At 37.3% G+C, this 24,056-nt stretch overlaps 2 protein-coding genes across 10 annotated transcripts in view; one reads left to right on the top strand and one right to left on the bottom strand.

Annotated features, from left to right (window-relative positions):
* Positions 1-18,757, bottom strand: part of LOC117405902 (double-strand break repair protein MRE11) — a 27,081-nt gene extending 8,324 nt beyond the window's left edge. Inside the window, exons 1-15 of one of the 4 annotated variants that reach the window (XM_059031104.1) lie at positions 18,672-18,757; positions 17,625-17,718; positions 17,159-17,291; positions 16,505-16,665; positions 15,301-15,388; positions 14,796-14,937; positions 12,578-12,692; positions 11,812-11,997; positions 11,075-11,246; positions 9,704-9,784; positions 8,546-8,672; positions 6,817-6,923; positions 6,461-6,634; positions 2,746-2,805; positions 1,124-1,316 (exon numbers count right to left, since the gene is read on the bottom strand). In XM_059031104.1, the coding sequence (XP_058887087.1) occupies positions 1,124-1,316; positions 2,746-2,805; positions 6,461-6,634; positions 6,817-6,923; positions 8,546-8,672; positions 9,704-9,784; positions 11,075-11,246; positions 11,812-11,997; positions 12,578-12,692; positions 14,796-14,937; positions 15,301-15,388; positions 16,505-16,665; positions 17,159-17,291; positions 17,625-17,644 (1,759 nt within the window). In that variant the 5' untranslated portion in view covers positions 17,645-17,718; positions 18,672-18,757. Of the gene's footprint in view, positions 1-1,123; positions 1,317-2,745; positions 2,806-6,460; positions 6,635-6,816; positions 6,924-8,545; positions 8,673-9,703; positions 9,785-11,074; positions 11,247-11,811; positions 11,998-12,577; positions 12,693-14,795; positions 14,938-15,300; positions 15,389-16,504; positions 16,666-17,158; positions 17,292-17,624; positions 17,719-18,407; positions 18,427-18,592 lie in introns of those variants that run through there. The other 3 variants (XM_059031102.1, XM_059031103.1, XM_059031105.1) reach the window with 3 other exon arrangements.
* LOC117405400 (ankyrin repeat domain-containing protein 49) lies at positions 17,980-24,056 on the top strand. 6 transcript variants are annotated; one of them, XM_059031107.1, is made up of 3 exons: positions 17,980-18,035; positions 20,051-20,366; positions 23,177-24,056. In XM_059031107.1, exons 2-3 carry the CDS (start codon positions 20,067-20,069, stop codon positions 23,636-23,638), a joined length of 762 nt encoding a protein of 253 aa, XP_058887090.1. In that variant the 5' UTR covers positions 17,980-18,035; positions 20,051-20,066; the 3' UTR covers positions 23,639-24,056. The 6 variants fall into 6 exon arrangements, with proteins under 6 accessions (XP_058887090.1, XP_058887093.1, XP_033864317.3 ...); XM_059031110.1 differs by having other exon boundaries at positions 17,992-18,035; positions 20,054-20,366; XM_034008426.3 differs by lacking the exon at positions 17,980-18,035 and adding an exon at positions 18,776-18,859 and having other exon boundaries at positions 20,054-20,366.

Raw genomic sequence — 24,056 nt, 5'->3', positions numbered from 1 at the left:
ATTAATAACCCAGAGGAAAGAAAGCACTTTGTCTGCTTGTATGAGAATGAGTCAAGCAAAACATATATCAAACTGTGTGGTCCAGTGGTTAAAGAAAAGGGCTTGTAACCAGAAGGTCCCCGGTTCAAAACCCACCTCAGCCACTGACTCATTGTGTGACCCTGAGCAAGTCACTTAACCTCCTTGTGCTCCGTCTTTCGGGTGAGATGTAATTGTAAGTGACTCTGCAGCTGATGCATAGTTCACACATCCTAGTCTCTGTAAGTCACCATGGATAAAGGCGTCTGCTAAATAAACAAATTAACAATCCCATACACCACTGTAAACATAATGTACTATTACAGACTGTATCACAAAAGAACATAATCCGACAAAGACCGTATGGGAGCAATGCCTCTATTTCCGTGAAGCATTCTACATACAAAATCTTCCGGTGCTTCTGTTTGAAATGCTAATTTTACCTTCCGAGTGAGCTGTGTCCGATTTCTTAAGTGCACTTGTGGTTGCCGAAAGCATATGCACTCAGGACACAGCTGTGACTGACACATTTGGATGTAAAAAAAAAAAAAAAAAAAAAAAAAAATTGATCACAGCACCATTCTTTTCATAGAATTATCTTTTTCATTTATATTCAACCCTTTTAAAATATCTTCAAACTACCAAACCTTGACAGCAGGACATCCATGAGCTGTGATGCTTTGCTAATTGCCTTGCTAATTGCCTAATACAGTTTTAAATCTACAGTATTACTATCAATAGAAGTATCCAGTAACCATCAATCTTATTCGTTAAGGTCTTACGGGAGTAGGGCTCTTGCTGTTTCAGCACAAGCTCTGATGCCTCACCTGCTGTATCACAGTGTACTTGTAACTGAAAATATTTACCGATATGTATTATGTGAATGATAGGATATTTGGATATACCATATACACTGCTGTTCCCTCTTGAAAATGAGTTCTCCTTTATGAAAACTTTAAATTAAAAAAAAAACATGAAAATGGGAGAGCAATCTTTTAAAACTGCAGGGTACAAATACAATACAATTTTGGTCTTGTAGGATATTAAACCACATGGGTCTGCCTTATTTTTTATTTTAAAAAGGCGAGCTGGCCGTTTCACTTACCTCGCCCTCGTCTTGACGTTCCTCTGGTTGTTGACCTCTGACCTCCTCGGGCCCGTCCCCTCCCTCGACTTGGTGGGGGGGTGATGCTGTCATCCGAGTCCTCAGCATTGGGCTCCTCCAAGGTATCAATGTCATCCATGAAGGAGGTGGACCCATCTCCCTGAGACCGGTGGGCTTTCGCCCTGTTTAAAGCCTGGATAATGGGGGGAGTCGTGTTCAAAGAAAAGGAGATATATACAGTAAAAAAAAAAAAAAGTAAGTAGCGGGGTTCCTAAAAATATAGTGTTCTACATCCCCACATGTTGCTACAATGGTTTAAATAATGTACCTGTAATTTTTCTTTTCATCAAGAGCCTGACAACTTTTTACACTTACAAATTTAGTCTGTTTCAAAGTTCTTTTCAAAATGTCCGCTCTAGTACATTATTTAAACAGTTGTAGCAACATGTGGGGATGTGTCACGCTATATTTTCGGAAACCCACTACTTACTCTTTAAAACCCTTTTCTGAATCCTGCAAGAACAAGACGACTTGTTTTGTGCATCCCTTGGTTGCACAATGTACGGAGAATGGCACCTTTTATTGAAAGGTTTGTAAAATGGAGTTAAATGGATATGTGAAAAAGCATACAGTCAGTGCATGGATTGAGGTTAAAACAACATGGCAGTGCGTTTTTACTGGACTAATTGGCAATGGAACTTGACTCGTGGAACACGATTGCTCATAAATGAAGGCGTGTTAGGTAATTAACATAGGAGGGTGCAACACATTAAAATGTCAGAGAATCACCAGAAAATATAATGCTGCAATAGGACACTCCAAAAAGTAGCTGTGTGAAACAGACAAATGGATAGATGAACAGATGGATCAATGGATAGATAATTGAATAATTACCTATTAAATGTACAGATGAAGCAAGCTAAATACAGGGAAACACATTAACTTTCCTCATATGCCCATTGTAAATTATTGCTTAAAAAGAACGAAAATCTCTTCTTGCTTTTGTTGCTTTAAACTATCTGGTACTGTACAGTATATTCCATCAATGACTACAATCTGAAATGAAATCTTTCAAGGGAAGTTTAGAATACTGAGCACGTACTTCATGTTTATCTTCAACACCTCTCGATATTTTGTGTGAAAAAAGTCAAATAAGCCCATAACTACTCTGACATTCAGGAAAAACAACTGCATTATGAATTGCAGCGCTTGTAATAAATCTGCTATCTTATCAGTGAAATTCATGTTTGTCTAGGAGTCACTAGAAACTGCTGGTCTTTTTGTTTCTGTGTTTAAAAATGTGCTGCCAATGGATGAATACACATACCCATAATATGTTGTGTGCTTTTTTTTTATTATTTGTTTAACATTTTTCTGTTTCTATAGTAACCAATAGATAATTGGATTTGTTTTGTTGTTATGCAGAATTTTAGATTAATAATACCATAGCTGTGTCAAATACACTAATTTGCATTGTGTAATAACGTGATTGGATTCGCCCATCAAAACAAGTGAAACTGCACGGTTGGTTTGTGAGAAGCCAACTAGAAAGGAAAGAAAAGAGTCTTGAGGTATCATAAAGTGGATAATAATACAAGGTATCTAAGAGAATCACTGCATACCTCTCTGACATCTTCCTCCTCTTCGACAGTGTCCTTCTTTGACTCTCGGAAACGTCGAACCTTTGTGTTATTAAAAAAAAAAAAGGGGGGGGGGGTTAAATATGAATTGACAAGGCACTGATTAAATAATTAGCTCTGATTAAATTAATAACTTTGCCATAAACTGCAGCACAAACATACAGGATGTCCTTATAATCACTGACGACATCATAATGTATAAAGGTTAACAATGTGTATAAAATACAACAGTTTATCTGATTATACCCCAAATACAATCCAAAGCATCTACATGTTAATGAGTCTAAGGATTTCATAAGACTGGTGGAAAAAGGCAGTGAACACGTTCTTTGTGTACAGACAGACACAGCTGGTGCATTTTGAATGAAGACGCCAAACATTTTAAATGAGGCTGCAATACAAAAGTAATGAAACCACTGAGCAGTAGCTGATGAAAGTTGCTTCTTAAAGGATGGTCCAGAATAAACATAAGAATGGCAAAGCTGTGAAGGCTGTTTTGTGACCTAGAGAAAGTGTTATAGGGACCTAAATAAAATGAATGTCAGACCTTTAACCCTTTCACTGGTAGAAATCAGACCCGTCCAAGTAAGGTGGTTTGTATTGACAAAATGTGACGTATAGTTTGGGTTATATACGGGGGAGTTAATGTATATTGGTACGTGAGCACGGGGAAGTGTGTTTGTGGAAGAGGGGGTGACAGGGAGGCAGTTAAAATCCTCCCTATAAAAACACGTGGGAAAGTGGCTGGACCCATGAATTGAATAAGTGATTAAATGATTAATTAAGGCTCCAGCCACATGACTAAAACTAAAACTAAAACTAAATGATGATAACAATTGCTACCCGTGCTAGTTTTACACAAGCACGATACTTGTTTCGTTTTGCGTCTTTTGTTTGTCTAGTTATTTTGGCCACCGTGCCGTTTTGGAAAGTGTTTATGTTTTGTTTAACCTTTATTTATAAATGAAACATGCGCATTAGCTCTTCAATCACCATTCTGTGTCATTCAGTTCCTGGTCTGACATCACCACACAAGCTATCCTGCCACACAAACTAAAAAAAAAAAAAAAAAGAAGATTTTCAGACTTTGTAGGTCCCTTCATCAGGCAGAAACTGGTGCAAGAGTAATCACTACCAAGGTGACTTTTTGTTTCAAGACTTATACCTTTACCTCACCCCCAGAATTGTACTATATTTTAGATGAAAAGTCTTGAAAATTGACAGCATGCCATAATGGCTTCAAACACGCAATCTTGAGGTCAGCCTGCAACTGCAACTTTCAAAAGCTGGCTGTTGGTAGCTTTTTGCTTTTAAGTTTTATAAAACAGCTGTACAAAGTAGATTATCTTTTGAACACAAGAGCTAAATCAGAGAAGCTTGAGTGTTTGATATTTTTGCAGTAGTAATGTCAGGATTGAAGTTCCCTCACAGAGCTACTGTACCAGGGGAAGCTCAAATTGTGCCTGAAGCCAGCGCCAAATATCTGTTTTCTTTCATAAACATTCAATTCAAATGCACCAAAATTATCCACACACACACAAAAAAAGGTTTCCTCTACTGGACTTATTCATCTGCATAAATATTAAAGAATCATAATAATAATAATAATAATAACCATACCTTAGACGGCAGGCAAAATTTGATTAAATTAACATATTTTAAGACAGGAGATAAACAAACAATCAAACTCTTAACAGTGTGAAAATAAATCACCATGTCTGTGTATCAAAAATGTATTTGTTTACCAAAAAGAGCAATAAAGAGTGTAGAGGAGGAATGTACAGTAAGTGAGTTGCTGGTGCTCCAAGGAAGGAGATAAAATATGATAATCGTGTACCCATATTTACCCTTCACAAGCAAGGTTATTCCGTGAGAAAAATTGCAAGAAACGTCAATGTTTTGCATAGCAGAGTGCACACTACAATCAACAGATACAGAAAAAACGGTAGTTATGCAACCAAAAGTTGCCGAGGTAGAACGAGGAAAACTAAAAGAGAAGACAGACCGATTGTTGAAAGTCCAAGGCTAATTGTTTCCTAACCAGCACTCAACTTGCTGCTGATTTCAATTCCACATCAAAAAAGTCACAACATCAAAAGGAAACAGCTGGTAAGATTGAGAGAGTTGCAGCTCGAAAACCTTCGTTGAGACGAGGAACCATCAAAAACACCTCGAATAGCCATTAAACCATAAGGGTTGGTCCAACTCTGAAGAGTAAGAGTGTTCTGGACAGATGAATCACTGTTTGAACTTTTCAACTCTAAAAGGAAACAGTACATGAGAAGAAAAACAGGCGAGAGATTGTCAGGATGTTGTACAAATGTGGTTGACATTTTATTCATCCACAAAAAAAAGCCCTTGAAAAATGAAATTATATATATATATATATTATATATATATATATATAGATATATATATATCTATATATATACACATACAAAGTGATTTTCAGAAATAACAATATAATACTAAAACATTTAAAAAATGTTTCTTATAAAAGGTAAAAAAAAGAAAAAAAAAGAAAAAAGAGAGTAAGGAGATACAGAGAGAAATGGCAGATGAAAAGACACAGCAAACATATAAACACGAATGAATAGTTATAAACATTTAAAATACACAACTAACTAACAAATAAAATAACACAACGCATAACACAGAAACACCCCAGAATCACACTGGCAGGGAAGATGAATCCATAGCAATCCTTAAATCGGAGGCAGCAGAAACAGGTGTGTGATGGACGCAGGTAAAAACAACACTATATATAAAACTATGAATATGGAAAGTAAATGAAATGGCATTTTATTACATTATTAATAAGCCTTCAGTCGTTTCCCTTTCTGTTTGGACTAATATCCAATTTTATAACCATGTGACATCTGTGCACCTGTACTACAAAATTCAAAGTTTTCATTTTCATCTTGGGGGGAAAAGTAATAATGCACAACTAAGGGCACCTGGATATGTATAATTCAATACGCCTGGTTCTTTTTGATTAGAAAATGATTCTCAAATGAACAACTGTGTGACAAAATGTGATGACACCAGGCCTTTTCAGAGCACAATATGCTGTATTTTAATTATGTTAATAAGGGAATCAATAAACCACCTTGGACGAAAACATCTGCAGTATTAATTTAGAGAGGTAAAAAAAGCATTATTTAGATCTGCCACTTTCTCAAAGCGTTTGGTATGTATCAACTCACTTAACAGCAGGTCCAACCTATACGATGCCCTGACATGCCAAGACATATCAAGCTGCTTAAATAAATACAGCATACCATTAGTTTAAAAAAAAAAAACTACCAATTAGACGTGCCTTTAATTTTTAAATGAGTGCTAATGCCATTGATCAGAAAGTTCCATAGATACAGTAACAGCTCAAATAAGTACCTCCCAGGGGCCTAGGTGGCAAAGCAGGTGGTTCAACTTTCATGACTTAAGTTAAGTCCACAGGACAAAATCATCACACAATTTGGCAGCATTAGTCTACTTGACCAATCAGCAGTTGGTGTTCAGATCAGAATCTAGCTGTGATGGTAAGCTCTCCTGGTGTCTGCTGGAACCTTACCAGATTGAAGCCAGTGACACTTTCCATGAGCACCAAATTCACAAGCAAAAAACATCACATTGAGATATTAGTGAGTAGAGGAGGCAATAAAAGCAATCCTTTATCTTCTCTTGAACAGCCACTGACCTCCTCGTCGATCTTGTCCTCCACGGCGTCGATGTGGCGCTCCTTCAGAAAGCGCTGGGTTTTCTCCAGCTGAAACTTCACCAGCTCCTCGATGGCGTCCCGTTCCTCCTTATCCACAAACTCCTGGACCGCCTTTCCCATTCCCTGCTCGGTCAGCAGAGACAGCTGGACATTCTGGAAAGCATTAGGACACATAGCGATGTACTTGCAGAGGTGTTTGTATTGTCATATCAAGGCAACTGCTTATCCTTCCTTTCTCACAGGGGATTCAGAGAATAAGATTCTGGAGATAAAAGGATGTGCCTGTCCGTTATCCTTTTAAAAAAACTATTGTTCTTGTTTTGAATTGTACTCACTTTTTCAGCCGTCTCAAAATACTGCTTCACTAGATCCTCCACTCTCAAAGTCGTTCCTTCAGAGGATGTCCTGGTCACCAGCCCGTCAAAGTTGATGGGTTCATTATCTACAAAAAAAAAACAGATAAAGAGTTTATCAAGGAAGCGTTGAGCATTACAGTGCTCTACTCCCTGCACCTTGATGCACGAGGATCCAGTTAATGGTTTTCTAGTTTGGTAGCACTCGAGAACGAATCCTGTCTGGGTTTCCCCAACCCAAGTATTGTGTTTTTCCACGTTGCTGCCAGTACGCATGCCTCAGGCCCACCTTCTTAAGGGGTTGAGGGAGAAGTTCAGTCTCCATGTCTTAAACATGCCCTGAACTGGTGAAAACACATTTTGAGGAGGTTGTGGGAGGTGATCAGTCACAAAATCCTGTAGCAATTTTTTGTGACTTTTGTCCTCTGGGTGTATGTAGAAATGTTGGGTAATAATTTAGAATATATAATTATTAATGGTACTCTCTTAACCCTGTCTTCCCTTTTCTTATAATCAAGTACTTCATTCCTATTGAGTTTGTCAACTTTTCTCAATTCTCTCTCAATAATTTGTTCTTTATATCTTCTTTTCTTAAGGTTTATTTTTAATTCCTTTCTCTGTAGTCATCTGCACATCCTATCTATACTAAAAAGAGAAATTCCTAAAGAACTGGGTATAAGGATAAAAATAATCTATTCTGATGAAAATGACTACAAAAAACAGAGAAAGGAATAAATCTTAAGAAAAGAGGATATAAACAACAAATTATTGAGAGAGAATTGAGAAAGGTTGACAAACTCAATAGGAATGAACTACTTGATTATAAGAAAAGGGAAGACAGGGTTAAGAGAGTACGATTAATAATTACATATTCTAAATTATTACCCAACATTTCAAAAATAGTTTGGAAGCATTTATGTATACTTGTATATAGCTGACATTTTAGTCCACAGTAAACGTAAATGGGTCATAGATACATTAAGGGACATTGAAACCTGTAAAAGCACATGTAAAGTGTGCAAATATATTGGTAAAGATACAAGTGAAATCAAAAATAAAGAAAAGAAATATTCAGTCTTAAAAAATCTGTCATGTAAGGATAGCAACCTTGTATATGGTATATTTTGCATAAAATGTAATAAAATATGTAGGAGAGACAGAACCATCTCCTCCAGAACCACTTGTCAAATATAAGAAATAAAAAAGAAAACGAACCAATAGTTCAACACTTTACAAGGAACAGAAACACCATGAATGACCTAAAGTTTGTGATTTTAGAAAAAATTAAATTAGATAATTTACAATACAGAAGAATAAAAGAAAATAAATGGATAAATAGACTAAATACCATGATGCCTGATGGTTTAAACAGAAAGGATCAGTAGATCGGTGCATCATTAGCTACATAGTGAATGACATCACAAAGACATTAGCTTTAAGAGAAATAAATGTGTGGTTACCATGGCATCAAAAAGCCTATAAATACCTCCAATGTTTGTTTTCAAACATACTTTCCCTTGACAAAATGTATGTTAAACATAACGAAACGTTGGGAAGTTGGCTCTTTGAGCAAAAACTTATATATAACGTTGGTATCAATATTATAATATAATACCGGGGATCTCCTGGTTATAAAACCGTTTCTTTAACCACTGGACCACACATCCTCCTATAACATCCTTCCACTATGTTAAACAAAAGTGCAACCTACCTTTTCTGTCCTTTTGCTCTCTGTGTCTGAAAAAGTGAACAATATCCTTGGGGTTTGCCACTCGGTCGACAAACTTCTGACTGAAGCGTAGAGCATTAAATGGTTCAAAACCTCCACTGTAATCAACCTGAGAAACAAAACAAGTCATACAGGTATTTAGTGAATTAGTCAAAACTCGCTCTAACTTATAATTTACTGTATTCTTTATTTTGCTCTTACTTTAATTTGATCTTATTGTACTTTCATAACTGCTCTTACCTGTATTATGATATACTGTAATGTGATATTTTATAATGTGATAACTTGAAATGTTATACTTTGTAATGCAATACTTTTTACTGTGATATTTTGTAACAATTTTAAGTTGCCCTGGATAAGGGTGTCTGCTAAGAAATAAATAATAATAATAATAATAATAATAATAATAATAATAATAATAATAATAATAATAATATATAGTACTATGTGCATTTATTACAGTCTGTGTTCAAATGTACTATAAATAGTTAACAAAAGATGTGTACAGTTGAAGACGAGAATTCTTCTTTCTATCATGCTTTGTCTGGCAGCTCCTCTGTTGCTACCTCTGAAAATATGCTGTTTTTTTGTATGCCATTTCTTAACTGGGAAGCAAAATAAAGTATACAGAAGCATTCTTGCATATTAGACCCTTTTAGAATGCATAAGTGCAGTCTATCCATGCATAATCATATGGCTGCGAAATAATGTTTTCAACTCTCTTCCAAACCAGAATTAAGATTGGCAATCAATACCATTATATGTTTAAAACTGATCACTAAAAAGTCAAACCATCTATGGCAATTGAGCACTCTGCACTCTTTCAAATTATTTAGGATCAGTATATTATTATTTTTTTTTCAGCATCAGCACTGCAAAGTAATACTTCTGCCACAGTAACAGTTTTTTTTTTTCTCTTATAGCTATCTAGGACCATTACATGGAAATGTACATTTAGTTACCTTGGATAAGTCATCAATATAATAACTACGGTCCTATATCCATCTCGCACGTCAGTAAAACGAGCTCGTTCAATTCTATGTATGGAAGTATCCCATTTTGAAAGCATGCTTGTTTAACCATGCATGTGAATAGCATACCATTTTGAAAGCATATAAGCCAGTAAAGTTTTCAACATACCCGCAGTCTGATTAATGGCTTCTCTGGCTGCAGTGGGTTTCCAAGTCTCTCTCGTTCAGCAATATCCAGCATTGATTCAATCTAACAATTCAACAGTGGAAATACGTTTTGTAACAGCTAATGACGTTAAGCTTATTCAAAAGCGCCTTCAATATTGCTCAAATATCGAATTCATTTTAATTGTGGTATTCATCTGGACTGTTCTGAAAGGTATGTAAATCATACATTGCATTAGAACATTTGTTTTATTAATGTGTCAACCGTTTATTATATTTAAACTCTCTCAGCTGCCTAGTCTGGGTTAACAAACACCACAGAAATTAAAAATTGCTTCTGAAATGACTCCTTAAGCTAATTGTAAAGAAGAGAGGTGGGGAAGCATATTAGTGTTGCACAAGCTTCACTGCACAATGCTTCAGCTATGGACTTCAGTTTACAAAACAAAGCTTACATTCACTGAGGAGTCACGTTTTGCTGGAGTAATTAGTAAGCATGGCAAACAATGACATGAGCAGACACAACAATAGAGAATTATACAGAACACCTACACTGTAGGATACAAACAGGTAAGAAATGAATCACCAAACTGTTTTCTTTCTAAGAAATTTTGAAGGTGAAGTATATACATATCTGATGCCATCAGTGCTTGTACTTTTTAAGTCCACATTTATGGAAAAAGAGAAAATGCAATTTAAGTTTCGACACTGGTGACTCAGTTGCACTTACCACTTGAATCAGTCATTTATTTCTTAGCAGACGCCCTTATCCAGGATCCACTGGAGGATCCACTGGATATGGTCTGTCAACAAGCACTATGCCTGGATATGGTCCATCAGAAAGCACAAGCCCTATAACTATTACTGGCACCTATCATTCTAGACCTTTTGTCTAGCCTCTTGCTTGAACCTCCATTCATCTGTATTGTCTGTATTCATTTCCTGAAAGGGGTTTCGTTGTAGGATAATAGAAAAAGCAAATGGATAGCTCTATATATTCTTTGTTTTTTTACATCCCTATCCCACGAGACAGTCACGATACACAGTAATGAAAGGTTATCTTAAGTCACAACAGTACACCTAAACAATCCCATTTGAAGTTACCTCAGGCCCTGCTGTGCCCTCTTGGTGTGTTGCCTAATCAAAAAGAAAAGTAGCCTATCCTTCTGCAAAGCAGCACTGTACTGCCTTTGATGGGACTGATTGTTCTTCCCTTTAAACTCTAGTCCAAGAATTATTTTTTGGGTAGTTGCAAACAGTAATTCATGTTCCAGGTTTGATATTAGTCAGACCAATTCTTGGGAACTGAGATTAATTCTGAAAAAGATGAGAATGAGTCAAATTATATAAAAAAAGAGGTTAGCCTGCCGGATACCTTTTCGATGCAAAAAGCCTCAATTTTCTGAATAACCTTGGGATTGTCAGGATTGAAGAGGTCTGTGTGGTCCCCAAGTACCAGATCCTCAATAAAGAACTGACGCACAGTCTGCAATGCAATCTTCTGCAGGTTCATCTTTTTTCCCTTAACCCGTAGCAGCCCAACGTGCCTGTATGAGAAACACCAATATGCGCCCTTAAACTGAATTGAAATCACTGAGTACAATAAAAAAACAGCAGCGAAGAAAAGAAAATAGGTACCAGAAAATACTTAAATAAAATAAAATAAATAAAAGGATAATATTGCTGTATTTATCAAGTATGGGTTACTCCATGTCAATAAAAATATGTACTTGCTTGACCAAACTTTTTATTATTATTTTCAAAGAAATACATGCCTTTAAAAATAACCTGTAGGGTCAATGTGCCAAGGATGACTTGATGACAAGAAAAGTCCAATGAAGTCATTTCATAAAATGAGGTGAATACCTTTTCCAAAATATCTAAAATCTTTATTTACAAGCCAGGATTCTCGCCACACTGAATTTATTTGTCACAGGCAAAAATCAAAAGTCAAAATAAAAACAGAAAGATCAATCGAAACAATAAAACCCTGAAACCCTGCACTTCAAAATCGGTGAGTGTGCTTTTACGAGGGGAGTCACTGGGGACCCTAAGATAATGTTTTTTTTTTCTAAATGTGTCTACTGGCCTATGATCTTTCTTCAGTCTTACTTTTTAACAGCCTCTCCCGGAGATAGAGAAGTTACAACAGAGCTGCCTGGCTGAGTGATGTAGAAAAGCTGCTGCTCATTCCTCTCAGGGGCGATTTTACACTCATGCTCGTGGCCCCAGACAACCAGATCGAGGAAGTCATCCAGAAACTGCTCTGGGATGTAATTGGTGGCTCCATGTTTGCTTCTACAATTAGAAACAACAGATGTATTAACTATGTAAGCCTGCTCCAATAACTCATGATGTGACTCATCATAACAAGTTACAATTTGTGGACGTTTACTGTAGTCAGAGTTTAATGTACAAAGGTGTTGATAAAATAACTTTTTGTTCATAGAGGAGATTAGAATTAGAAATTATAAAAAAACAGGGTTGAAGCTTTGTATTGGCATCAGCACATTTTTTTTGTTCTGAAAGGACAATCTCCTAAATCAAATGTCCGAGAAGTTTATTTCTGGTTAAGTAACTTTACTGGATTTCCTTTCAGTGAAATAAAAATGTGAATATTGAAAATTTAGTCCAATTGAAACAAAAGAATACAACTTTTTACACTTTACTGTTTTGCGGGAGAAAAAAAATCCATTCCAAAAAAAAGTAACTGTCAAGTTTTGAATAATGTTAATCAAGTTTGACCCCAGTTCGAATTTTACATGTATCTGGCCCTGTTAAGGTACTGACAATGTGACTCAGGATGGTTAACTACTATATAAGCAAAATCCCAGATGATGGAGGCTTTTGGTTTTGATTAATCTATACAGATGGGTACCTGTTCTGGTGAATAACAAACATGTTGAACCAGCTGTCTTCGTCCTCCTTCGGTCGGAGCATGGTCACTTGTTTATTGACAAACATCCGGTACAGACGCTCATCTGGAATAGAGCCTGAAGAGGACAAATAAAATAATCCAAAAAAAAAATCAAGGAAATTATTTTCTTCTGCCACATACCCTGTTTGTAAATGGTGTTGTACAGGTGTTAAGTGCCATCAGCTTAAAAATACTTGGTTTATGGATTTTAAGCCACAATGGAGCTTGCAGGTCATATTTACAGTATACCCACCTGCTAAAGCAGGCAGAAGCCAAAGCATGCCTGTTTAATTTACAGTGATAGAGTGGGAAGAATGATCTAGAGGGAGGAAGTTGGTGTATCTGCTTCCGAAACTATTTTATTATAAAATTTAACATAATAGTAACAGCAATTGTAATTGTAAACCTAGTGGAACGTTTCCAGGTGCGATGAATATACAATTTATTGGTTGAATTAACACAGTCCGTTTGGGCCAAGACCACGCCACAAAAATAATAAAAGACCCTATCTTTCCTACTCACTGACTCCCACTTTCCTTTACTCAGGCACTCGCTCCCTCTCTCTGTCTCAGGCTCTCATTCTACGCCCCTCCCAGGCTTCGTTCTCACACAGGACCTTTTTTCACTCTAATCGTCCCATCTCAGCCAATTAGTCTGCTCACCAATCAAACCTGCAGCTCTCTCCCTCTCATTCCTGTGCAGCCCCCCCCGCCCCCACTCAGCTGCTCCCGCCCACTCCACTCAGACTGACCAACTGGGTCAATCCCTGCGCCTTTCCCCATTCTATGTGGCGTGGTTGCACCTTCACGCTACATGTAACACATACACAGGACAAGACAGACAAGACACACAAACGGGACACATAAAAGTCCAGCAGACACAGAACGGTGCCCGGGTCGCTATAATATTATCCCTCATTGGTTCACTGCCCTCAATTTAGAGCTATGAAAGCCTGTCAACACCAAATGTACAGCTGTAGGGGAGGAGATCCGTTCTTGGGCCCCATCTCTTCAATATCTACATGCTTCCCTTGGGTCACCCCATCCGCCAAGCCAGCATCATGTTTCACTCCCATGCTGACGACACCCAGCTCTACTTAAAACTTAACCCTGGTGCGTGATGTTCCCACCGTCGCCCGCTTTAAATCAACTCTCAAGACCGACTTGTTCTCTCTTTCTTTCAATGCTCTTTAAGCCCGATTAGCTGCTGTGTTGTTGCTACTATTTCATGTATTATGCTGCTATATCATTTATTATGCATTTTCTCTGTATTTAAAGTATTATGGATTTTCTTGATGTTAATGCATCTTGTAAAGCAATTTGTGATGGTGGTCCACTATGAAAGGCGCTATATAAAATAAAGATTGATTGATTGAAAGCTGCACATTGGGATGCTACTCAGTAACACATGGAGAGCACTGTACCTTACTGTCATTCTCTTCTGATTACATAAAAAAAGAAAGAGCACACTGGCTAGTTTCAATTATTACTGAACAATTTGGGAAAAAGGCTGCAATATTCTTTCTTCTTCAAGAGTAATTTCTCCAGCAAGAAGGGACAGGTTAACATTGTACTTTGACATGAGCATTGCACATCGCCAATTTTGCATTCTTTTCAGCTCAAAATAACAGCGATCCTTATTTAGGGCAATTTCTGAAAAAAAACTCCTACATTATCTCCCACTCAGTGCAGTTCTTAACACATCATTTGAAATTGTAATATTATTAATTTTAAATAATGCCTTCTGAAATGCTGGATTTCATTCAACTAACTGGTTTTATGACCAATAAGCAATTTTCGGACTTTAACATACAGTAAGCATAAGGCAGGAGTTTCAAATTTCTTGTCCAGTTTCTGTATATTTATCGATTGATTGATTGAACCCTTTGAACAAGAGTTAAACTAGTCTGGGCTATAAGAACATGCTGCAATTTAAGATGAAAACGTGGTGTGCCATCTGCTACACTTCATCCTGAAAGCTAAGAGAGGATCTAGTTTCAGAACCATGGAAACAAATAATTAGAAAGAACTGATCTTCATTTTCTATGTGAATGTTTTTTGTGTATTTTCAAGACACTATTGTAAACAAGACTGTGATTTTCCTTGTAATTATTATTATTATTTTAAATAGAGACACAAATTAGTCAAGTAGACCGATCAAAGATCAAAAGGACTCTTACCTATACCATAGAGGGCTATCTTGGTGCTTCCTTTCTGCAGCAGGATAGGGCTGATATCAATCTTCTCGATGGACATGGATCGACCAAAGTGATTGACCAGGCCAGCGCAGCTCAAGATATCCAGGGCACAGAGCGCATCCGCCTTCATGCCATGACAAACATTACTGGTATTAGGCATGTCTGCATGACAGGGTGGCATTATGGTTTCAGGGTTTCATCTACAGCACTTTCTGCTTTACGACGCTGTAGTTGGGAGCCACAGATAACAGATGCTGCAATTTGTGTTTCATGTTATAAAGAGAATGCACGTATCGGTGAAACTGTATTGAGGCAAATGCACCCATGTCCACCTAATAACGAGCGAGCCAAATAGTTAAAGAAAGAGTACCTTTGTGCAATATTGTTAACCCTTTAAAACTGCTTGTTCTGGATCAGTTTATAGGCTCTACTCTCCATATAGACCCAGTAAATAGATTGTGTACTGCGATGTAACTGCAAGTCTTACCCCAGTAGGATCATCATGGTTGCCATGAACACTGAAGACTGGGATGGAGATGTTGAGGTTTTCATCTTGATAGTTCACCCATGGAAACCTGGGGAGAAAATATACAGAGGCTAATTTAGGTTGCTTTGTGTGGTTTGTAAATCATTTCTTGATGTAATTAATGTGCCAAGTAGCTACTCAAAAGAAAGGGCGTTGGACCAAGAAAAATCTACAGCTTAATATATCACCTGTACATATACTGGTGTGTTTTTTTTTTTTTTTTTTTTTATATTTTATTCCATTTTATTTATTTACTTTCCATTTCAATTTGTGAAAAATGTTGCCGTTTGCTTTTCTATTTATTTATTCATTTATTAAATTTAGAGTGACCAATTATTTTTATTTATTTTCCCCCAATTTGGAACGTCCAATTATGTTTTTTCCCCTCACTGCAGCGAGTCCCCACACAGCAGACGTTCTGAGGGCGTGTGAGCGTCCTCTGAGCTCACAAGCCTAAAGCCAGAATCGCTTTTACGCAGAGCAATCCCAAGCAGAGCTGGGTGGGCTACCGATCCCGGAGAACCGATATCAGCCCTGCTTTTTATCCACTGCGGCGTCCAAGCTGTGTGACTCATCCTGCACTCCCAGCGGCAGCGCTTTAACTGGATGAGCCACTCGGGGACCCCTGCCGTTTGCTTTTTTAGTTCCATTTTTAGTTTAGTAGCAGCAGGGGTTTTGTTAATCTGCCTTAATCAGCAAGTGTTATTAATCCCCTTTAGCCACTAAAAAATAAATAAAAAGTGTTTAAAAGCCTCTTTTACGTTACTGTTATAATAGAAATATATATTTCCCCCACACTGCAGACGAATCCTATACTCTGACTGGTCACAACTAATATTGAATAGTAAACTAATGTATGTTGTTTGGATGTTTATTGGTATTTTAAGGATTGAAAAAGCCACAGAAGGTCTCCTTCTTCACAACCTATGCGATAGTCACGGCTTTAAGGAAAAAGGATTAGTTAAACACCAAACGTAGGTGGTATATGTATATGAGTAGCAATATGGTTAATCATGTAGATATGCACAAGCTGCACTAGATTCCCCATAGACCTCATGTCAGGGTAGCAGAGGGCTTCTCTTATTGTTTTCTAATTACCCCTTCAATTACTTCTGGTATGTAACTGTACATAGTCTAGTTAATAACCCGGCACCGCAATACTCACTTGCCAAAGCCAAAGTTAACAGCCTGGTCACTGAGGATTTCAAAGTGTATTGGGTGATCTCCCATGCAGTACTTCCTCAGCAGCTCCATGCAACTGTGCAGGGTCCGTCGAGAGGGTTTGTTGTCGTGAAACAGATCGCCACCCAGTAATAGTAAATCAACCTTTAAAAGAGCACACAAGAATTGTAAAAGAGTATTCTGATCACTAGAACGAGAACTGCACATTAGAAAACCAAGTGGGATCGACTCAACTGATCGAAACAGTGGCAGATGTAAGCACAACCATCATTTATAGTATTTAAAAACAAGAGGACTGTTGTGTCTCTTTACTTGGAAGTACTTGGATCTTCCACTGTTTATAATCAACTGAATAGACTCCAGTGTCTTGTGTTTTAGATGTTACGTGAGCTTCTCCGCAACATTTAGTAATGGCCTTCCCTTGAGCAAATGTTTGCGTTTTTGGATGTTGAGAGATCAAGCACAATGAGACCCAAGATGGATTCAAACAAAAGTCATTTACTTAGTCACTTAAGGTTGGTTTCACTGCCCCATTTAGCAATGTTACCTTTGGTGGGGTAGTCAAGGGTAAGTGCAAATCGAGGTCTGTGAAACCAGATACTGGCCATTAGAGGAAAACGTGCTTTCTGTGACTTACTTCATTTTCTTTGGCACATTTTAAAATCTCATCAAAGGTCACAAAGGAATCGTTTCCACGTATGGCATCCTTCTCCATAAAGCCCAGGTGAATGTCAGTTGCTATCAAGATCTTGAACGTGTTCTCATCATCTCTGAAATATTAAGACATATTACAACAGGTATCAGGACAACGTGTAGCCATCCTGTATGCAAGGGTTTGATCTGTTTCCATAAAAGTGTTCAAGACAATATTCTTTTTTTATATATAAAAAAGCTAAACATATAACTAGAGCGTGTAGGTCATACAGTGAGTGTGTAGGAGTGGATGTCAGAAAATGTGTGAGTAAAAATGTCTTATGAAAAGGTTTTTAAGAAAGTGTGTTACAGAATGTGCAATTGTGAATAAAGATGAGTGAGAGAAACATTAAGTGATGCACATTTCCCTATTTAATTTGTATAAAGTAATGCTTATTTCAGCAACTTACAGGGTATTTTCAGAGCTCATCTTGAACTGAACTGTTCACCAGGATAGCACAGAATATAGATGCAGAATTTTTGTTTATTTCGTCAATGAAGGACCTAGAGAAGAACAAGCCATAAAGTGATATTTAAAAGTTTGCATGCTACAGAGTGCAGCAGAGAGGGCTGTTGGACATATATATATAAATGTGCATGCATTTGAGAAACTATTTGCAATATTTTTCATGAGGAAAACAATCACCAGATGCAGAAAAAAAACACCTGATGGATATAATTGGCAAACCCAACCCAATCAACACATGTATTTAATTTAAAATGACTGTTTTGCTTTCTTGGTCACAATCTGAGGGACTTCCTTTAGTGAAAGAAAACAAACTGGAAAGCCTACAACGTTTGATTTCTGACTGTCTGTAAAGGTATAGAAGAATGTAATCAACAATAAGAGAATTCATAAAAGTGAAAAAAAAAACCGCACGAGTTTGGGGGTACGGCAGTGTTAATTATAGTTATAACCTACTTTTCCAAAATACGTGATAGTAGATTAATACAACATACACTACATGAAAATGCATTTTGTTCTCAAATATTATATCCTACTGTACTTACTGAATTAGTTGTTAAAGACCCTAGTCAAAAAATCCTACTAACAATTTGACCAAATTCTGAGCTAAAAATTTTTTTTTTTTTTTGTTTTACTCAGACTACTTATGCAATGATAATATTAATGTGTATTGAGTTCAGAATGTTAGCTAAATGCTGTCTTTAAACAAATACAAAACATGAATTACTTTTGTCATAATACTATAACACGGGTTCATAGCAACAGCACTCAGTAGCGTATACATTTTACTGACAACTTGTTTGCCGTCATGCAATTTTGAAAATAATAACCGTGTCTCTTTAGAGCACACAAAATAGTATAATTATACACTGTTTTTATCGTTTTGTGAAAATGTTAACATCAAAAAATTACCAAACCGACTCATTAACTTCAGATGCTCTGTCTGTCTCAGCGGTCCATTCTGTGTATCCACGTGAAAGCTCCCTCCTACCGGAAGTGCTTCTCTGTTTACGGTCGGGCGCGCAGAAATGTGGGAGTTGTAGTGCGATACCTCTTCGCTGTCACAATCAAACCAAGAACAACCTATTTGAAAAACGACAATTCCCACAAACGTGTTCAGTTGCGTAGAGCGGGTTGATGCAACGAGAAAACAAACTTAATGGAAGCTGGTAGAGATAGGTGAGCGCAGTAGTGCATTGTGTAATACGTTTTATAATGTGTGATGAGATAACGTATTTGTTGTATCTGCTATTTTAATGTACGTTTATTTTTTGTTCTGAAATAATAAAATGCGTTCAGTGCTTCTTTCGACGTTATACTAGCCACAGATCGGGATCATCACATCACAGCTCAGAATGTATCGAGAAAAAAAATAATAATATTCTGCCACTCCAGGCTTGTCTTTTCCTAAATTAACTGTAGTAACCCATTCTTTACTAATCTAAAATGCTGTGCTATATCAATTCATTATAAAACGAGGTGCCCATTAAAAAAAAAAATGTTAAGAACGACGAAAGCACTCAACATGCAACTCTTGCATAATGTATGTCAATTAGCCTTTACATTTCGTGTAGAGCAGCTAATTGAATTTTAAATGTGTTGTAGTTTTTTGTAGTTTTAAAAGGAACTGTATGGTTTGATTAAGCTACATGAAATGCGACTAACATTGTTATATTTAAAGGATTAAAAGCTCGTACGTTGATTTAATAAATGTTAACATCAGTGCAGTACTTTTAGGCTTGTCACAAGTGGTTGGTTATTAATTAAATTAACCGTACCGCATGGAAGTCGTTCAAGTACTTTTTGAAACTAACAGAAACATCTGATAAATCAACAATTTTGTAAAACTGTTTTTAACATGCTTTGCTTGTATTTTCAGTAAACAGTACGAGGATCAAATAAAACCATAGCAGACATCAATGAATTATTTGAGACCTTGCAGTTTTTATTTTATTTAATAAAACATTTATTTTCGGGCGGCACAGTGGCTTGCGCTGCTGTCTCACAGCTCCAGAGTCCAGGGTCTGATTCCAGCCTCGTGTGTCTGTGTGGAGTTTGCATGTTCTCCCCGTGTTCGCGTGGGTTTTCTCCGGGTATTCCGGTTTCCTCCCACAGTCTAAAGACATGCTGGCTAGGTGGTTTGGCCTCTCTAAATTGTCCCTGTTGCCTTACGATGGACTGACGTCCCGTCCAGGGTGTAGTCCCGCCTTGCGTTCTATGTATCTATATATCCCTGTGTGTGTGTTTTTTTTAATATTCTATTCTATTGCCCTGTCCTACTGTATTAGACATTTTACTTAGCAGAACTGGAGGATGCCTTCTCAATATTATGTGTATTTTTAGCTTCTTTATTTATTTATTTTTTGCAAGGAGAAGTCAAACTGAAATGGCTGAACCAAAGGCCCAATGCAACAGCGAAAGGAAAGTGGCGGCTTTGCCGCCAACATGCCCAGCAAGTGCAGACGGGAAGGGGGCCAGGCTGGGGGACTTTCCAGAGGATTTTAATCAGCTGGAGCTGCTGGACACACACAGACACCTGATCCCCATCGGGACCCACAGCCTGTGGCCAGAGGAAGAGAACGAAGAGGAGGATGGAGAGCGGAGCGAGGAGTGGTATCAACAGCAGGAGAAGAAACGGGAGAACTGCCCGGAGGAGTTAGTGCTCTGGTCTGCCGAGATGAACCGCGTGAGTAGAGTAGAGCACAATATACAAGAGGCAGATCAGCAGACACTTATTTTTTGGCTCAACTTGCAAAAGCACCCTCGCCTGGGGTGAGCTACTCTAGCATGGTTGAAATCCTGCTGGCTGTGCAGAGCTTGGCTGGGTACCCATAGTATCGCTTCATTAGCATTTGGGCTCCTGCAGGTTAGGGAGTTCAGTCGACTGGAGGGGAAAGTTAACCTCACTGTGCTTCAGGGACCCTTCTGATCAGGCACACGACAAGTCAGAGACTTCTCAGGCTGGACCAAAATAATAATGTGAATAATCATGCCTTTTTCTGCCCTCCTGGTTAACTTCCTGCGCTTCTTTTAAAGTAACATCTGAACTTTAGCATAGAACCAACCAAACTTCTCTGCACAGATTAAAAGCCGTTCGCTCCAACTGGAAAATTCCAATAATGTGTGGTTGGGAGTCACCTTTTTAACACATGCGTAAGATATGCAAACCTGCAGTTAGAATAATTATTCTGTTTGCAGCCAAATGTTGCACTTAAAGCACGTAAAACAAAATGAAGCTTCTTTAAGAATTTAACTTGTTACTTTACAAAAAGACTACCCAAGGATAACTAATTTATTTTCTTTGTGTTATACTGAAAAATAAATTGAAATTGATATAAATATTAGTATATCAGATTTAGTATTCTGGTCTGCTGTTTTGAGTGGAGTTATTATCATTCCAAGACCTATACAGGTCTGTAGTGTTGAACATTAGAAATCCATCTTTCAGGGTAGGCTACTGTATTAAACATTAGAGCAAACATATCCCCAGGTTGGAAAGAGATAAGATTTTAGTATGCAAGATCTATTTTATTTCCAAAACTAAAAATCTTCACATACATAATGGGTCAATAGCCATTTCATTTGCTCTGCTCACTGTATCCTGTCCTACAACACATGCTCAAGGCAGATAGTTGCAGTAGGTTTTCAACTTACATTTTTTTTTGTTTGTTTTATATATAGTCAATTTAAAAGAATGACAAATAACCTAAACTCACTTGAAGTAATACATCTTGGATTGATGTTTTCTCTTCTTATCACCAGTTGGCTGATTAGGATAATGTATGTGTCCCGTCAGTAGTTTCCTCTGTAATGAAATCTAATATGAAAAGCCTATGCGTACAGACAGACTCGATAAGAGTGCTGCCGCTGGACTGTGCAAGCTGATGGATACTGCCTGTGGCGTGCGCACGTTCCCCTGCAGGCACTTAGCTTGTTTGCAATATAAAATCACTGTTTAATTTGAGAAATTGGCTCTGGCCACTAAACTTTATTAATAAAAATGTATTCCAAGAGAACACTGAATTTAACAAAATTGTTTTAATGTGTTGTGGATTTGATTAATAAATAAATATTATGGAAAGGATGACATTTTACAGTAGCAGTTCACTAATGTATTATTCATTTTTGTAAAATCTCAGTTCCATAAAAAGGAAACTATGATAATTTTTAATATATGAAAGAACATTTCTGTAATCATTATGTATGTAGATTTTTTTTAACTCTTGGCACAGCCTGATTATACGGTTCTGTGAGAGCTCTTTGTACACTTTTTAAATCTACTAATTAGAGCTCATGTTACAATTCATCTTTTTATGTTGGACTCCAAACACTTTGTTGATGAGGGATGTAACGATAGACAAATAAAGAAATATCACAATGAAACTGGAGAAACAAGATGAACACAAACAAATGTATTCTGTTTTCGTCATCACATCCTGGTGACTTTTTAAAATGCAGAATTAAGGAACCCCTGTGACTCTTTAAGGTCACTGTACAGTGTAAAAGACTAAACTTGAGGTAGCAGAAGCATGTAGTATTGTATGAATCACATTTCCTTAAAGTATTACAGAAAACCCTGCACAGTTTACAAGAAACGCATTACGTTACATTTGCTGTGTCCCGTATTGTCTGCTTCGCAGTGTTATATTTTTGAATGTGTTTCTGAGTCTTTTTACATTTTTAATCTTGCATCACGGGTCATAAATAAATTGGGCACTACATTTGTTGACATTTACTCTGGAGCTTTTGCCAGCAGTGAAATGAAATGTCTTCTAAGGATTGCAGTGATGCTTCCTTCTGCAACAGTGCTGGTTTTCTGTTCCCACAATACGCCACTCATTTCAATCACAGAACCAGCATTGTTGCAGAAGAGAGTATGAATTGGACACACTGTGATGTTTAGAAGAAAAATCTCTTTCTCTTGGAAAACGTTCCTGAGTAAAAGTTGAAAAAAAGCAGTCACCTTATTTGTTTTTTTTTTAATTTTATTTGTTTGTTTTTTTTAATTGCTGCGATATAGAAAACAGAAAATACAGCAAAGGATTAAACACTGCAGGCGGTTACTGGAATACTTTAACATGCACAGCATGTTCTCTGGCTCTTTTAAATAGCAGTTCTTTATTATTTTGTGTAAGTGTAGTGTTTACGGCTTCTACAGCAATGGCTAGGATTGAGACATCATTTAAAAAAAAACAAAACACATGAACATAATTTAGATAATTCTGTAGTTTCTTTATTAGTCTACCGGAAGCTATAACAGTAGTACAGTATTTCATGTTAGATTTCAAAGTGTCGCATTTTTCAATTTGTGTCGGTTTTATTTAACTATATGGAAAACTACAAAGCGGTATGTAATTTGATACGTCAATGTAACATTCAGCAGGTTTCATTCGACTTTAAGAGCAAAATTTGTTAATTCGATAGGGTGATGCACAACTTTGGGCCATCTTCTGTACTGTGTAAAGTTTGTTGAGTGTGTGTTTTTTTTTTCTGTAGGTTTCAACTGTTCGAAGGCTTCTGTCTACCAGTGCTGAGCTGGTAAACACTAGAGATGATGACAAATACACCCCACTTCACCGTGCAGCCTATAATGGGCATTTGGAGGTAGTAAAGGAGCTCATAGCACATAAAGCTGATATTCACGCCAGGACTGTTGACGGGTGGACTCCGCTGCACAGCGCCTGCAAGTGGAATAATACAAAGGTCGCCTCCTACCTCCTTCAGCAAGGAGCAGACATCAACGCACAGACTAACGGCCGGCTCACCCCATTACACCTTGCCTCCAGCAATAAAGACGCCAAAGAGACACTGGAGTTGCTGTTGATGAATCGATACATTAAACCACACCTCAAGAGCAGCAGTGACGAGACTGCATTGGACATTGCAAGAAGGACTAGTGCACACTACTACCTGTTTGAAATTGTGGAGCCCTGTACAAATTCTGTCCCTGAATCCTGAATCAAGGGGATCTATTTTAATTTATAGAAATGTTATGTATTTGGTGTGAATGTCATTAAACATATAGATTAAAGCAGGGCATGGCTGTCAATAACCAATAACGCTTTGGGACCTATTTTGATGCAATATAGGATAAAGGTGTCTGCCAAATAAGTGTAAATGCAGTGACATTGTGTACTAGCAAAATTCCAACTGCAGTTACACCAATTTGCCATTAGATGTCACTGTATGCAATGCAATGCAAAAAAAAAAAGTAATTTAAAACAATATAAAGTAATTCTGTACTGGAATAGGTTTGCCTACAGTATGGCCTGTTCTGGTTGCTACAGCTTGTCCACTGCCTGTATTCATTGTTTGGTTACGTGAGCATCGTGACAATATGACCTTGTTTCTCAATAATAATAAAATGTAAAATGTC

The sequence above is a fragment of the Acipenser ruthenus genome, chromosome 9, assembly GCF_902713425.1.
Source record: "Acipenser ruthenus chromosome 9, fAciRut3.2 maternal haplotype, whole genome shotgun sequence".
Lineage (NCBI taxonomy): Eukaryota > Metazoa > Chordata > Actinopteri > Acipenseriformes > Acipenseridae > Acipenser > Acipenser ruthenus.
The sequence above is the reverse complement of the archived record's forward strand: the minus strand, read 5'-3'. Positions and strand labels throughout refer to the sequence as shown.

Bases quoted from the DNA above. Each gene is read 5' to 3' on its own strand.
- LOC117405400 (XM_034008425.3), top strand. From the start codon at position 18,840: ATGGAAGCTGGTAGAGATAG. The intron at 18,860-20,050 runs GTGAGCGCAGTA...ATTTTTTGCAAG, and splicing joins ATGGAAGCTGGTAGAGATAG to GAGAAGTCAAACTGAAATGG. The intron at 20,367-23,176 runs GTGAGTAGAGTA...TTTTTTCTGTAG, and splicing joins GGTCTGCCGAGATGAACCGC to GTTTCAACTGTTCGAAGGCT.